The sequence below is a fragment of the Anomaloglossus baeobatrachus genome, chromosome 5 (assembly GCF_048569485.1).
Source record: "Anomaloglossus baeobatrachus isolate aAnoBae1 chromosome 5, aAnoBae1.hap1, whole genome shotgun sequence".
NCBI lineage: Eukaryota > Metazoa > Chordata > Amphibia > Anura > Aromobatidae > Anomaloglossus > Anomaloglossus baeobatrachus.
This window is the reverse complement of record NC_134357.1, coordinates 472,426,296-472,440,170: the sequence shown is the minus strand read 5'-3', so window position 1 is coordinate 472,440,170 and position 13,875 is coordinate 472,426,296. Positions and strand designations below refer to the sequence as shown.

Below are 13,875 nucleotides of genomic sequence, written 5' to 3'. Positions count from 1 at the left end.
AAGATTGCCAGACGGCTGAATGTCCCGCCCTGGAAGTTGATGTAGGAAAACGCTGTCACGTTGTCCGACTGGACTCGAATGTGCCTAGCCGCCAACAGATGGTGAAGGCTTAGAGAGCTAGAAATACAGCTCTGATTTCCAGCACATTGAACCAGAGGGCTGAATCGGACAGAGTCCAAGTGCCCTGCGCTCCACGGTGGAGATATACTGCTCCCAAGGCGGAAAGACCAGCACCCTGGTGAGGATCACCCGGGACGGGGCTAGGAAGGAGCATCCCTGAGACAGAGTGGCCGAAACCACCACTGCAACGAGCCCCTGGTCAGTGGCGAAGCCACCACTCCGAGAAGGAGGGAGGTCGCGTGTACAGCGGAAACCCTCCAGTCTCAGAGGACGCAGGAGAAACTGGGCAAGGAATCGCTTCCATTGACGCCACCGTCTGACCAGCACCTTATTTGGTGTCTGATAGAACGACGTCGACCCGGAGGGACTACTGATCGACTAAGAGCAGCTTCACAAGTGCCGACAGAGTCTCGAATTGCGTCCCTGAAAACCTCTGGTGCGAAGTCAGAGTGGACCTGGACAGAATGACAAGCCACCCGAATAGATTAGAGTGGCGAGAGTAAGCGAAGTACTCTACTAAGAGTCTGCGCTGGATGAAACCCCGAGAAGAAAACCGTCCAGGGCAAACGATCACTGCCAACCCCTAGGGGTGCAGGACCCTAATCACAGCAGCCCCAAGGAGAATACTCGAGGGGCCGTGGCTAACCCAAAGGGAAGAGCCACGAATTGGACCACTCCGATGGCAAAACGTAGTCAACGCTGGTGTGAAACTGCGATTGATCCTTGCCGAAAGGCATCCCTGATGCCGATGGCTGCTAGGGAATCTCCTTGGGTTCTTGATTGATCCGGTGAAAAAACACACGGAACAAGACCGAGACTCCATGTGAAAACGCCACACCTGACCATGCTTGAAAAGCTAAAGATCCAGGTCGGAAAGCACCGCCCTCTTCGGGGACTAGAAATAGATTTAAGCAAAAATCTCAGAACCGTTCCCAGTCGGGAACCGGAACAATTACTCCGTTGGCCTGCAAGAAATGCCACGGCCTGTGAGAAGGCGGCGGCCTTGGAGCCGGGAGGAGTTGACAGAAAAAATCTGTTTGGCGGGTGGACAGAATTCCATCCTGTAGCCATGGGAGATATAAACTCGCCCCCACTGAACGGAGACGTGGTAGAACCATACGTCGCCAAGTGGAGAGAGCCTGCCACCGACCAAGGAGGTGGTTGGCGTGGCCAGATAGCTCGGAGGAAGCTGACTCCGAGGTAGCATCTCCTGCGGTCTTCTGAAGACGCAGCTTCAAGCCATTTGGTTCTATGAACTAAGGCCGAGCTAGAGGACGATCAGAAGGAGGAACGGAAACCACCGAAACCTCAACTGATTCCTGCCCTGGTTTAGGTTTGTGGCAAGGAAGAACTCTCGTCGCCGAGAGCTTCCTAAATTTCATCTAGTTGGTTCCGAAGAGACTGGTCCCACCAAAGGGGAGCCCAGCAAGGAACCTCTATAGAGGCATCTGCCTTCCATTGCCGAAGCCACACCTGCGGATAGCGAGGAAAGTAGCCAAAACCACCGCTGTGCGGTGTCCAGCATGGCAGACTTGGCAGAGGATGGAAAGACTGAAGTCTGGAAGTTCAGGCAACCGTCTTGGGCATAGAGTCCCTGTGAGGGAATGCATCTCCTCTGAGGAGCCATCAGCCACAACGGTCCGGGCTGAGCCACCTGAGGTGAATGAGCCCACCTCTTGACCATCATTGGTGGACGGGGGAAACCCAGTCCTCAGAATCACGCTTCATGGGAAGCGACTGTCAGAGCGGACCCTGGGCTGGTTACAGGGGCCTGAAAACTGGCGTGGTTAAGGAACACACGTTGTGTTCACCTAGATAAGGTAACTCCGGCGGATTGAGGTCCAGTACAAAGTTAATGTACCGTGGGATCCTTATAGAGGTGCCGTCAGCCACTGATACAACTATCCGGGCTGAAAGTCTGGACACCGGAGTGGCCACGCTTGGCGAATGAGTACACTCCTTGACCACCTCTGATGGGAGGGGGAGACAGGCAGCAGAACCCCGCTGTGGGATCTGCAGGACAGGCTGCGGGCTTGGACGCAGCGGGTTGAAAACTGGAGTGGTTAAGGAACACACTCCTCGTCTTGTTAAAGGTATACTGATGCCTTTTTGCCAGCGGGGAATACTCCCCTGATACAGGCGGATGGAGGTCCAATATAATGGACGCAATCTAATCATTCGCATCCCCGTCATCTACGGACGGATCAAAGTACGTAAAGCAGCGTCCGAGCCCCTGATAGAGACATCCTCCTCGTCCAGTGGGTCAGCTCGTATCGGAGCTGCGGGACGGGGAGGACAGGGGACCCTGCGTCTCCCTGTCAGGAGGACGGGGTTGTGAGCTTTGCTGAGCAAGCAGAAAACGCCCTGAGAAGGGGGTTGCATGCTCAGGGGATGCCGGGACAGCCGACCCCTGGAAAAAGATTCCCCCAGGGGTCAGCCACCGAACCCAGAGCAGCTGGAGGGACCATGCATGAGGCTCCAAGCTGAGGGGCCACAGCGGTTATGAGCTCGGTACAGCCGTACGAGACTACCAGCAGTGGATAATAAAAAACAGCCTGCAGCCTCGCTCTGTGAGACCTGCTGCAGAGGTGGGGGGCTCTGTCTAGAATGTCTAGAAAACACAAGACAGGGGTTCAGCCTGGGGAGACTCCAGGCTGAGGCACCACCACCTAAGAACCATGACAGGATGGGTCTGTGCCGGTTCAGGCAATATGAGCTTACATGCAGAACATGTAGTGTACAGCCTTGGAGCTTTGCTCCTAGTGAGACATGCTGCTGAGGAGGAGGTTCTATAATAAAGAATTAACTCCTTCACGATGCCCTGATAGTATATAAAAGTGCACAACCAGAGGTTGTGACTTGTCAGGCCGCTGTGAGTGCCCCCCCAGGTTCCAAGCCTGGACCCCCAGCCAGATATTCACTCCCTCTGCACTGCAGAGCAGCCAGCGCCGATCAGCGTACTAAGAACGCTGAGAAAATGGCGCTAGAGTGAGGGGGGAGGGCGGGGGTTAACCCAGGAGCGGGAATCGGAGGGCTAAGAAATGTACAGGGGAGGGAATCATCTCCTCAACAAGGAGTGTCCTCCCCTGTGCAGAGCGGCCGGCGGGCGGCGCTGCAGCGTCCCCCTGCATGACTGACATGCAGGGGAACGAGACGAAACTAGGCCGCGGCTGAAGCCGGGGCCTAGAGTTAAACATGCGGCCGAAAATCAGGCATCATCGGCGCGGTACACAGAAAAAAACAGTGGAACCGGCCGGAAACACAGTACAAGCAGCATTATCAAAGTCAAACACTGTCCCCCTAATAAAGTGCCCCACATTGCAGAAGGACCCTCTGAATAACGTCTCTATACTTAGATTTGAGACGCAGGGTCCAGTCCCTGGTGGGGTGGGGGTCCAGTGCTCCGTCCAGCAGGGTCCTGTCAAAGGGCTGCGGATGGAGGCCGGTCTCCTGCAAAGCAGTGAGAACCGTGTTGGCTCCCACTTCAAGCCAGAGCCCCAGCATGGGATGGTGAAGAAGCGCGGCATGAAGGGCTCTTGCCCTGAATCAACCTTAACAGCACCGCCGCCAGGGGGGTGTGAAGGGACATGCCGGGGGTCCAGTGGACCCGCTTTTCTTCCAAATCTGTAGAAAAAATGAAAATCAAAAAAGGATGCATGTGTGTGTTGTGATCCTCCTGACACAAAGCAAAAAACTGGCTAGGACTGGCTAGCAGGGGGTGTATATGCTAGGAGGGAGGAGCTACACGTTTTGAGTGTAGTAACTTTGTGTGTCCTCCGGAGGCAGTAGCTATACACCCCATGGTCTGGGTCTCCCATAGGAACGATAAAGAAAAAAAGAGTATAAAGACATTATAGCACAGGAACATAATTCTTTGAGGTAAAACATTTTTTTTTAAAAAGAGGCAGAGAAATGTTTTACCTCACATAAAGAATCAGCTATGATCCTATTCTGTAATGTCTTTATACTCGTGTCCCCCCTGCCCATGAGATGTGGTGTGATCAGACCATGTCCGTACAGTCAGACACTGTCATTACACAGTACGGGCACATATATAAGATTATCACATCACAAAAACATTTTTTTTAGTCATATCCGATTGAGGAAATTATTATTATTATTCCAAGATCTATTGATTAAAAATTAAAGGGGTTTTACCATGAACAAAGTTAAGTCACGTTGTCATCACAACCTCAGGACAAACTGTAAATTCTGGTGAAGCCGGGAGCCTGGCCTATAGTGAACAGGGCTGAAATGCAGTGCACGCGATGGTAAGAAGAGAACCGGATGGCTAAGGTATTGGTTAAAAAAATAATAAAACACTCGCGTATCTCGCTGCCTCACTGCTTGCCCTCCAGTCCTGTTCTATCAGCCGTCGTGCGCCGGATCTCCGAGACTCCTAAGATTACGGCAATGACGTTGCAACGTTATGATGCGCAGTGACCATCGAGGCCTTGTTGTGGCCATAAGACCTGGTCTGTAGTGAGGAGGCCAGGAGATTCGGCATTGGATGATGGAAAGACTACAATATGGTGGGCAGAGTAGCGAGGAGCGGCGGGAGTGGTAAGATGAGGTATTAGTTTGTTTTTTCTTCCCTGGACCTGTTCCTATATCCATACATATCCAGGTTATGAACAAAGCTACAGAACAAATTGAGTTGGTAACCCAGGGACTGCCTGTATCGTCATCAGTGTGGCAGCCATTTTTATACATCAATAGTTCATGAAACTTACAAGACCAAATACAATTTCTTATGTTAATAACTGCAGTTTATACATTAACATTGGATGTCATATAAATGATCAGATTATTATTTTGTGCAAGTCTCATCCACGAAAGGACATTCGGTCTATGTGAAGAAAAAAAAAAATCACCGGGCATTTGTATAGCCGGCTAACTGAATAACATTGCCCCGAGTGCTGTCCGTGTGAGGTCCGGTTTCTTTACAGCAAACACTAGGACTGAAAATGTGATCATGTGAATGTACCTTAATGAAAAAAGTAGATGACACATGGGCAGTGAAGTGAAGGGGGTGCCACCACCTGAATGCCCATCTGTAGGGGGCCTAGTAACCAGAACAAGAGGTGCGAGCTGCTCCCAACCTGCAGGAACTAGGCAGATGAGGGAGAAGAGAGATCCCAGCTGTACTCACCGGTCGCTCCGTCAAATCCCAGTTATGCACAATCCTGGAGGGGATGATGGACACTTCATCCTGATGACACGAGTCGCAATAATACAAGCCAGAAAACGCGCACAACTTCGCCTTACCAAAGTTAAACCCAATCTGTTTATGGCAGCCTGAAACAAAAGTAGACATTTAACAACCCGTGATTAACAACCTCATGTCCTAATAATTGACTACTGGCACTCCAATTGACATAATTTATACACATTTATTGGGCATCACTAGATGACCAAATTAAAGGAGTAACGCCATTTTCCAATAAAAACAATCTTTATTTTGACATATATTTTAAAATATTTTAGCATAAAGGTACCGTATACAAGAGAGACACAGGCAGGAGAAGTAATTAAATCCCTATAATAATAACTGGGATATTCACACCCAGCCAGGTGAGTATCTGTATTGTTACAGCCAAATATCATATATTAAATGGACCAAATATGGATTCAGTGATCCCAACTGCATTATTATCAATGATGCAAAAAGTTCTTCAATGCAAGGTTCCCCCATACATGATTTTTACAAACATATCATATATTAAATGGACCAAGTGCAGACTCTGCGGTTCCACCTGCGTTTTTCATCAGTAATGCACAGATTCTTCAATGCAGGGTTCCCCCATGATAATTTGTACTCGTAAGAATAAATAAATAAATAAAAGAGTATACAGGGTCCCCAGAGCAAAGGGATAATTCCAAAAAGTGCAGTGTAGATTACCATTGAACACACATAGCAGTATCCACAGAGCCCACATACGTCCATAAACGTATGGGAGCCTTTACAGTTCAGAAATGCAGTACACGTTTACAAATGAACACCCGCAGTGATGACCACAAAGTCCACATGAGTACATAACCAAATACAAACTACTGTAGATAGGCTAACATCAAGCATATTAGTATCGCAAAATTACATCACCTGGGTAGGAGGTATCCTGCCGTGACCCTCACACTCCGACACGTGTTTCGCAAATGGCTTATGTGGACTTTGTGGTCATCACTGCGGGTGTTCATTTGTAAACGTGTACTTTGGCTGTAACAATACAGATACTCACCTGGCTGGGTGTGAATATCCCAGTTATTATTATAGGGATTTAATTACTTCTCCTGCCTGTGTCTCTCTTGTATACGGTACCTTTATGCTAAAATATATGTCAAAATAAAGATTGTTTTTATTGGAAAATGGCGTTACTCCTTTAATTTGGTCATCTAGTGATGCCCAATAAATGTGTATAATTTAACAACCCGTGCAGAACGGCATCTACGTAGGACCCCCAGGCTTTCACCCACCTGCACACTTAAAGTTCTGCGTGTCCAACCCCCGCTCGGTGGGGATATGCAGGAGGTACTGGAAGAGCAGGTGCTCCCTGATGTGAGGTTTTATGTGGAAGCTTGCCACCCTCAGGAAAAGCATAGCGTCATCTTCCAACTCCAGGAACACAGCGCGGACAAGCTCCCTCCAGGTTTTGGCTTCAATTGCGTTTTCCGCCTGTAACTGCAAGGAGCCCTTGGTAGTCACCAGCCGGAAGCAGGAGGGGCTGCCGAGGCCGGTGTCCGGCAGAATGTCTTTCACCATCTCGGCAGTGTATATGTTGTACAGAGTCTTCTCCCTGCTCCGTATCTGGAAACACTTCAGTGCTTGCGTCGTCAGCGAAAAAATGAACCTCGACCAGGACTTGTGCTGCTTCATATACAGAACAGACTCTTTCAAGATATCAGTCTCCTCTTCCACTTGGAAAGTCCAGTCAAATACTTGGCAGGGGGACGCCCTCTCCCTGGGAAGTGCAGAACTTTGTTGGGAATCCGGCCACTCTATCACCTCCCAGCAATCATCCTTCTGCGGTCGAAACTTCTCAACCGCTTCCTGTATTCTGTCCACCCAGTCTTGGGCCTCGTCCTTAGACGGTGCCCTCATGTACAATTTTTTACTTGGAAAGTAAAGGTCAAAGCGACCGTCGCTGTGTGCGGGGCCTACGGATTCGCAGCGGAGCAGAGAACAGCTCTCAGGGCAGTTCTGCTCATCTCCTTCTACATGCAGGCGAAACTCATACGGCGTCAGCTCACAGTAATACGGCTTGTATAGGCCTAAGGCATTTTTACGCTCCAAGGATCCCAGCATCAGGAGGCCACGGAACGGGTTGGGCAGCCCTGTGGGAAACAACATAGGAAAAATTAGCACAAGACTAAAAAGGTAAGAATTCATAGGGGGGAGCATTGAACAGATGGGAATTACCAATCTGCCTGCGGTGGACTACATTAAAGGCTACACCAGGAGGCTTCAGGAGCTCAGAGCTGGAAATATTTGGCAGTTTGGAGGCCAAATGTCCAATACTGGGTTCATCTACTGCAATAACAGGAGATTCTGTATGGAAGTCGTCTTCAGAGATCCAGCTCCGGCTTTTCTGAACAAATTGAGGGGAAAAAAAATACATTAGATTAAAAAACAAAACACAAAAAACACAAGATTAAAATGGCTCTACTTACTGCCTCAATAGTAATGTGAACTAACAGAAGCGAGGCAGGTTTCGCCGGACAGAAGGTGGGGGATGTTACGGGGGGCTGTCTGATAATAACCGAAAGGAGTATCAGACAGTCAGGGTCCACCGTGCAAAGACTTTGCTGCAGACTATGGCAGAGTGCAATACCTCTGTTAACTCACAGAAGGATATAATAAGAAAGTAAAGCAATTCCTCCCTTACTTGGAGGGTGTGTGGAATGATCTCTGTTAATAATCACAGAGACAAAGGCAATGTGTGCGAAATGGCACCTACCTAGGTCCGCTCTTCTAGTGGTGCAAAAGAGACGAACAGCAGCGTAAGCCGCACAAAGCTCCTACCTCTGTTCGCTCCCCTAGTGTGCGAGGATACGAACAACTGCCAGACGCAGTATAAGGAACGTTACCCTAGCGGCAACGTCCACCTACGAGTACAATCACAAGGCCCAGCCAGACCATGTGCCTCAGGCACCTGCCTATGTCCGCTCCCCTAAGAGGTAAGGATACGGACAGCAGCCGAAGCTGTAAGGTATAAGAACGCTACCCTGCCGGTAGCGCTCACCTAGCATAGACAGAGGAATGCCTAGAGGAACACGCACAGAGCGTCTACTCATATGCATGAACCAAGAGGACTGAGCACCATGCGGCGTGTGTCAGGGTCTTATATAGACTCTGTGCCTCATCCAAGATGGAGGACACCAGAGCCAATCCGCTTCCAGAATGACAGGAGTGACGTCATGCTGGCCTATCACCGAGCAAGACGTCACAAGCACATGACCAGCGACCAATCGGCATAGAAGGTGTCAGAGACATGTGACCTCGTGTCAGCGATGATGTCACCCGCACATGTGCAATGGCTCCAAGATTGGACTTAGTCTCCGGCGCTCGCACATGTGCAGTAGCAAGAAATCTGGACTTAGTCTCCAGTGCTCGCAGCAACCGTAACAGGGGAGGTGGGTTTCGCTGGACAGAAAATGGGGGTGGGTGGGAGGCAGGTTTCGCCGAACAGAAGGTGGGGGAGGCGGGTTTCGCTGGACAGAAAATGGGGGTGGGTGGGAGGAAGGTTTCGCCGGACAGAAGGTGGGGAAAATTTATTCAAATAAACCCCAGAATTTCATAAAAAATTACCTTTTATAAGTTTTTTGCTAAAATTCCTTTTCTCCCTCCTTTTTTCATCTGTGTCGTCCCATCGTATGAATCTATGCAGTTATTGATGGATAAATTATGAACTAAATGTGATGGGGAGTTGGTGGGAGTAATAGTACCAAAAAATTCTTGGTTTGGAGTGGTGATTTCCATAACTGTTGGTTATATTACTGAAGATATTTATATCATTGCCTAATTAAGATACCCATTGTTGTTTGTCTGTCTATGGGTGGATTTTAGCAAAAACTAATAAAAGGTAATTTTTAAGAAATTCTGGGGTTTATGTGAATAAATTTGCTATATAAAGGGCCCCAAAGAACAATTGTTAGAGGGAATAAGATAAACAGAAGGTGGGAGCAGGTTTTGCCGGACAGAAGGTGGGGAAGGCAGGCTTCGTCAGGCAGAAGGCAGGGGGGGGGCAGGTTTCACTGGACAGAAGGCGGGAGGGCAGGTTTCACTGGATAGAAGGAGAGGGCGGGGGTTGGTAGGTTTCGCCGGAGAGAAGGTGGGGGGCAGGTTTCGCTGGAGAGAAGTTGGGGGAGGCAGCAGGTTTCACTGGACAGAAGGCGGGGGGGCAGGTTTCGCTGGACAGAAGGAGAGGGTGGGGGGGCAGGTTTCGCCGGAGAGAAGGTGGGGGGGCGACAAGTTTTGCTGGGACACAGAGCGAGGCGAAGGGTCATATGCAATAATGACAGATATGTAAGGCAGAGCCACAAAGTGACAAGCAGCGTGTATAGGTGATTTCCGTCAGCAAAAGTGTTACTGGCACTACAGTGGGTACTCACTGGGAGTTCTGCAGTTGATGATGCCTTGGCTGACAGAGACCTGTTGCTAGGAGGAGCAGGAATGGGATGGTTGTCCACACAATGTGCCGGTGTGGAAGGAGAGGAGGGCAGTTCAGTGGTAGCCAGCTCAGCATCCTGGGTGTTTTCTATGATGGGAATAGTCTCAGGCGTCTCTATTACAGGAGGCTCTGACCGCTCCTTGTATTCTTCATCTGCTTTGAGGACTTTGGGGATGGGTAAATCATACAGAGATGGCTCGTCAGACATCACAGTGCTTGTGTCCCTGAGAATAAAGAGTGTCAAAGATAATTTAGCTCATAGTATCCGCCCTACCGCTATCGAACGCAAATGATCGCTATCATGTGGGTGTATTTGTGAGTTGTGTTTAGCCACAGAAGCAAAAAAGTTGGTTTTACCGTGACACACCAGTTTTGTGATGCAGTTTTTGCCATTGTTTTTATTTATTTACAGCTAAAATATATTTGCTTTACTGACAAATCCTGCAAATCTGCGACAGTTGGATGTAATACTAGGTTTTTTTATTGCTGCGGCCAAATAGGCTCATGTAATCACGCCTCACACTCTCTGACCAGTGACTGTAAACGCTCACATGTGACACAAGGTTGTGACATTTATGTGAGCTGTCATCTGGAAAACAGAAGTGGAAATAAGCTCTGTATCCTGCCCTGGCTAACCAACCCCACCCGCACTTACTGCGTGCCGGCATCAACGCTCTCCACAACGTCACAAGGGTCGGGAATTTGTAGGGGAAATGCTGAGATCTTGGGGGATGCGGGAGGCACTAAGCTCTGATTTACTGGTTCATCAGATCCCAGGCTGGAAGAAAGCTGGGAAGATGTGCTGCTATTATCCAGGCTCAGAGAAGACGACTCCAGCTGCCCCTTAGTGTTACTGATCATTGAATGGTTGGTGTCATCAGAGCTAGAAGACTGGGAGACCGAGTCCAGAGATTTCCTCCTGTGCGGCTCATATGGCACAACACGCTCAGCGTCCTCCGGCCACAGGCCCGATAATGTCAGCGGGGACGCCGTCCACTCATTCAGGATAGAAGACTTGTAGGAAAGGGTGAATGTCAGGGAGGACAGACCCTGCAAATAGCTGAGGACAACGTCACAATCCTCCGCATCCAGCAGTAGTGCAAATGGCTGGTAGTACTCCACCAAGCGGGACTTCTCCCTCTGCAGTGTGAGGAAATAGCACTCCATAAGAGACTCATTCAGGGCCAGGCGCAACCAAGAACGACAGCGGCCAACATCACTGGTTATGTAACTTATAGCCTCCAGCTGAGTGAAGACGTCGCTGCAAGACAAGAAACATGGAGAAGATTACGTACCGACCCGCTGAGCGGAGGGAACCAGTATATAGAGCAATGACAGGACAGTATACGGGGGACAGACCGGCATACAGGGTAATGACAGGACGGTATACGGGGGAAAGACTGCTGTACAAGGTAATGACAGGAAGGTATACGGGGGAAAGACTGCTGTACAAGGTAATGACAGGAAGGTATACGGGGGAAAGACTGCTGTACAAGGTAATGACAGGATGGTATACGGGGGACAGACTGCTGTACAGGGAAATGACAGGAAGGTATACGGGGGAAAGACTGCTGTACAGGCTAATGACAGGATGGTATACAGGGGACAGACCAGTATACAGGGTAATGTCAGGACGGTATACGGGGGACAGACCAGTATACAGGGTAATGTCAGGACAGTATATAGAGACAGACCGGTATACAGGGTATTGTCAGGACAGTATATAGGGACAGACCGGTATACAGGGTAATCTCAGGATGGTATATAGAGACAGACCGGTATACAAGGTAATGTCAGGATGGTATATAGGGACAGACGGGTATAAAGGATAATGAAAGGACAGTATATGGGGGACAGACCGATATACAGGGTAATGTCAGGACAGTATACGGAGGACAGTATGCGGGGGACAGACCTGTATATAGGGTAAAGATAGAATGGTATACGGAGGACAAAGCGGTACAGGGTAATGTCAAGACGGTATACGGGGGACACACTGGTATACATGGTACTGACAGAATGGTATATGGACAGACTGATATACAGGACAATGTCAGGACAGTATGCAGGGGACAGAAAGGTATATAAGGTAATGACAAAATGCTATACGGAGGACAGACCAGTATACAGGGTAATGGCAGAACAGACTAATGAAAGACTTTACCCTCCATGCACTGACCGGTGAGTGATCGCTTTCAGAAGGGGCCAGAAGGCCGGCTGGGGTAAGGGGATGTGGCGCCCCTTATTTCTCCTTCTGTCGTTTTGGATTTTGATGAACTTCACTTTCAGTCCATGGACAAAGATGGCCTCCAGCGCCACACACAAGCCATTCGCATCATCATCGTCGCTCGTGACAACATCATCAGTCGTCACATAGCGTATCTGAAGGGCGCGGAGCGAGGACGCTAACTTTTTTGTTATATTCTGTCATGAGAAGAAAAACAATATTACAAGAAATCCCTCCAAGGTTTTCCTTCTCCACCTGCACAGGGCTCTCCTAAGACTCAGCTAGAAATGTCCACATGCACCTTTACAGCACACAACAGAAACTTATCAAAACTATACAAAGAGACTTAAGAATTGAAACATAAGATTTAGGCTGGCACCTGGAAGACATATGTGGGAACACTGTCACCTGTGGGCATCAGTCATCGGGAGAGTGGTGGAGATTGTTCTATCTGACCATAGGAGAGGCCCCACAATAGCCGCAGGATAACCCTACACCACAGATAATGCCAGGACACAGCAGAGATGGCACAATCCCCTCATTTATTGACCAAAAATATGATTGGTGCCAGTGATAAAACTAATCCAGTGGCGCAAGAAGATCGAGATCAAAACAGGGGACCCCAATACCTGTTTGACATCTCTGGGGTCCGGGAGCGGGGTCTGCGGCGAGTACATGTCAGCGCTTCGACACAATCAGTCACATGTCCCCTGAGAGGAAAGAAGGTGACACTAAATATGGAGGCAAAAGCAGAGATCCCTGATAGCAACATCCCACGAGATACCCTCCAACACCCCTAACCCCTACACTTAGCTACGGACAGTTTTGCCTTGTCAAGTTAGAAAGCATATGACAAAGGATGGAAAAGTGAAGTCCCATCATCTCTTTACGCGTTTCAAAGCAAGATGCCTCTTAATCTCAACCTAGAACTTAGCTACACCCCAAGGTCAGCAAACAACATCCCAAAGTATCTCATATATATATATAACACACTCCCTAAAGCACCCAAATAGTGAGTTTCACCCCAATACACAGCATCAATACACACAACAGTGCCCATATTCACCAATGACCCCTCAATGAGGGGCATCACAACACCCCAAAGACCCCACAAAGCATCCAACACCTCCAGCAACCACAGGAACACGACAATCACCCCAACTACATTCCCCATGAGGATCCCACTGACCAACAATAAACAGGATGTAACGCACACACAGCAACAGCCCCCACGTGTAAGACCCCAGCACGCAGCAGCACCCAACCCCCCCCCCCCCACCATGCATCCAGCGACTTCCCTTACATCTAGGACCACCAAAAAACACACACGCACGCACAACCCCCAAATCACCGAGCAGCCCCCCCACACTCCCACAACCGAAAAATATACAACTAAGCCCAAAGCGAAACGCAGCGCCCCCCGGCGGCGCCCTCACACCGCGGCACCCGTGCGGCTATATTACTATCACTGGAACGTATTCTAACTCCACAGCCAGTGAGGGGCCCCGCGACCTCTACCTGAGGGGCCACACAGGCTTCCGTCGCTGCACTCGGGCTCCAAAGGGAAAACAACAGCTGGTTTCCGGTCACGTGTACCGCTAGAGTGACGACAGCGCGGGGCGGAGCTTCCACATAACGTGACCGGCACCAGCTGTAAATCACGTGTAGCGTAATGCGCGCGAGTCTGGTGGATGAGTAACGCTTTATCATAGGAGCAGCAGCAGCATGCCATTATATTGAGGGATGACAGGGCCCCGTATACTGAGAGTGACCGAGCACAGGGCCCCGTATACTGAGAGACCGAGCACAGGGCCCCGTATACTGAGAGTGACCGAGCACAGGGCACAGTATACTGAGAGT

General features: G+C 49.6%; 1 protein-coding gene across 1 annotated transcript in view; it reads right to left on the bottom strand.

Moving 5' to 3' along the window:
• Positions 1 to 13,612, bottom strand: part of PLEKHM1 (pleckstrin homology and RUN domain containing M1) — a 35,458-nt gene extending 21,846 nt beyond the window's left edge. The window contains exons 1-8 of the mRNA XM_075350654.1: positions 13,534 to 13,612; positions 12,645 to 12,725; positions 11,968 to 12,212; positions 10,444 to 11,049; positions 9,730 to 10,012; positions 7,538 to 7,706; positions 6,595 to 7,452; positions 5,273 to 5,418 (exon numbers count right to left, since the gene is read on the bottom strand). Coding sequence (XP_075206769.1) covers positions 5,273 to 5,418; positions 6,595 to 7,452; positions 7,538 to 7,706; positions 9,730 to 10,012; positions 10,444 to 11,049; positions 11,968 to 12,212; positions 12,645 to 12,692 — 2,355 coding nt within the window. The 5' untranslated portion in view covers positions 12,693 to 12,725; positions 13,534 to 13,612. The remainder of the gene's footprint in view (positions 1 to 5,272; positions 5,419 to 6,594; positions 7,453 to 7,537; positions 7,707 to 9,729; positions 10,013 to 10,443; positions 11,050 to 11,967; positions 12,213 to 12,644; positions 12,726 to 13,533) is intronic.
• Between the last annotated feature and the right edge of the window lie 263 nt (positions 13,613 to 13,875).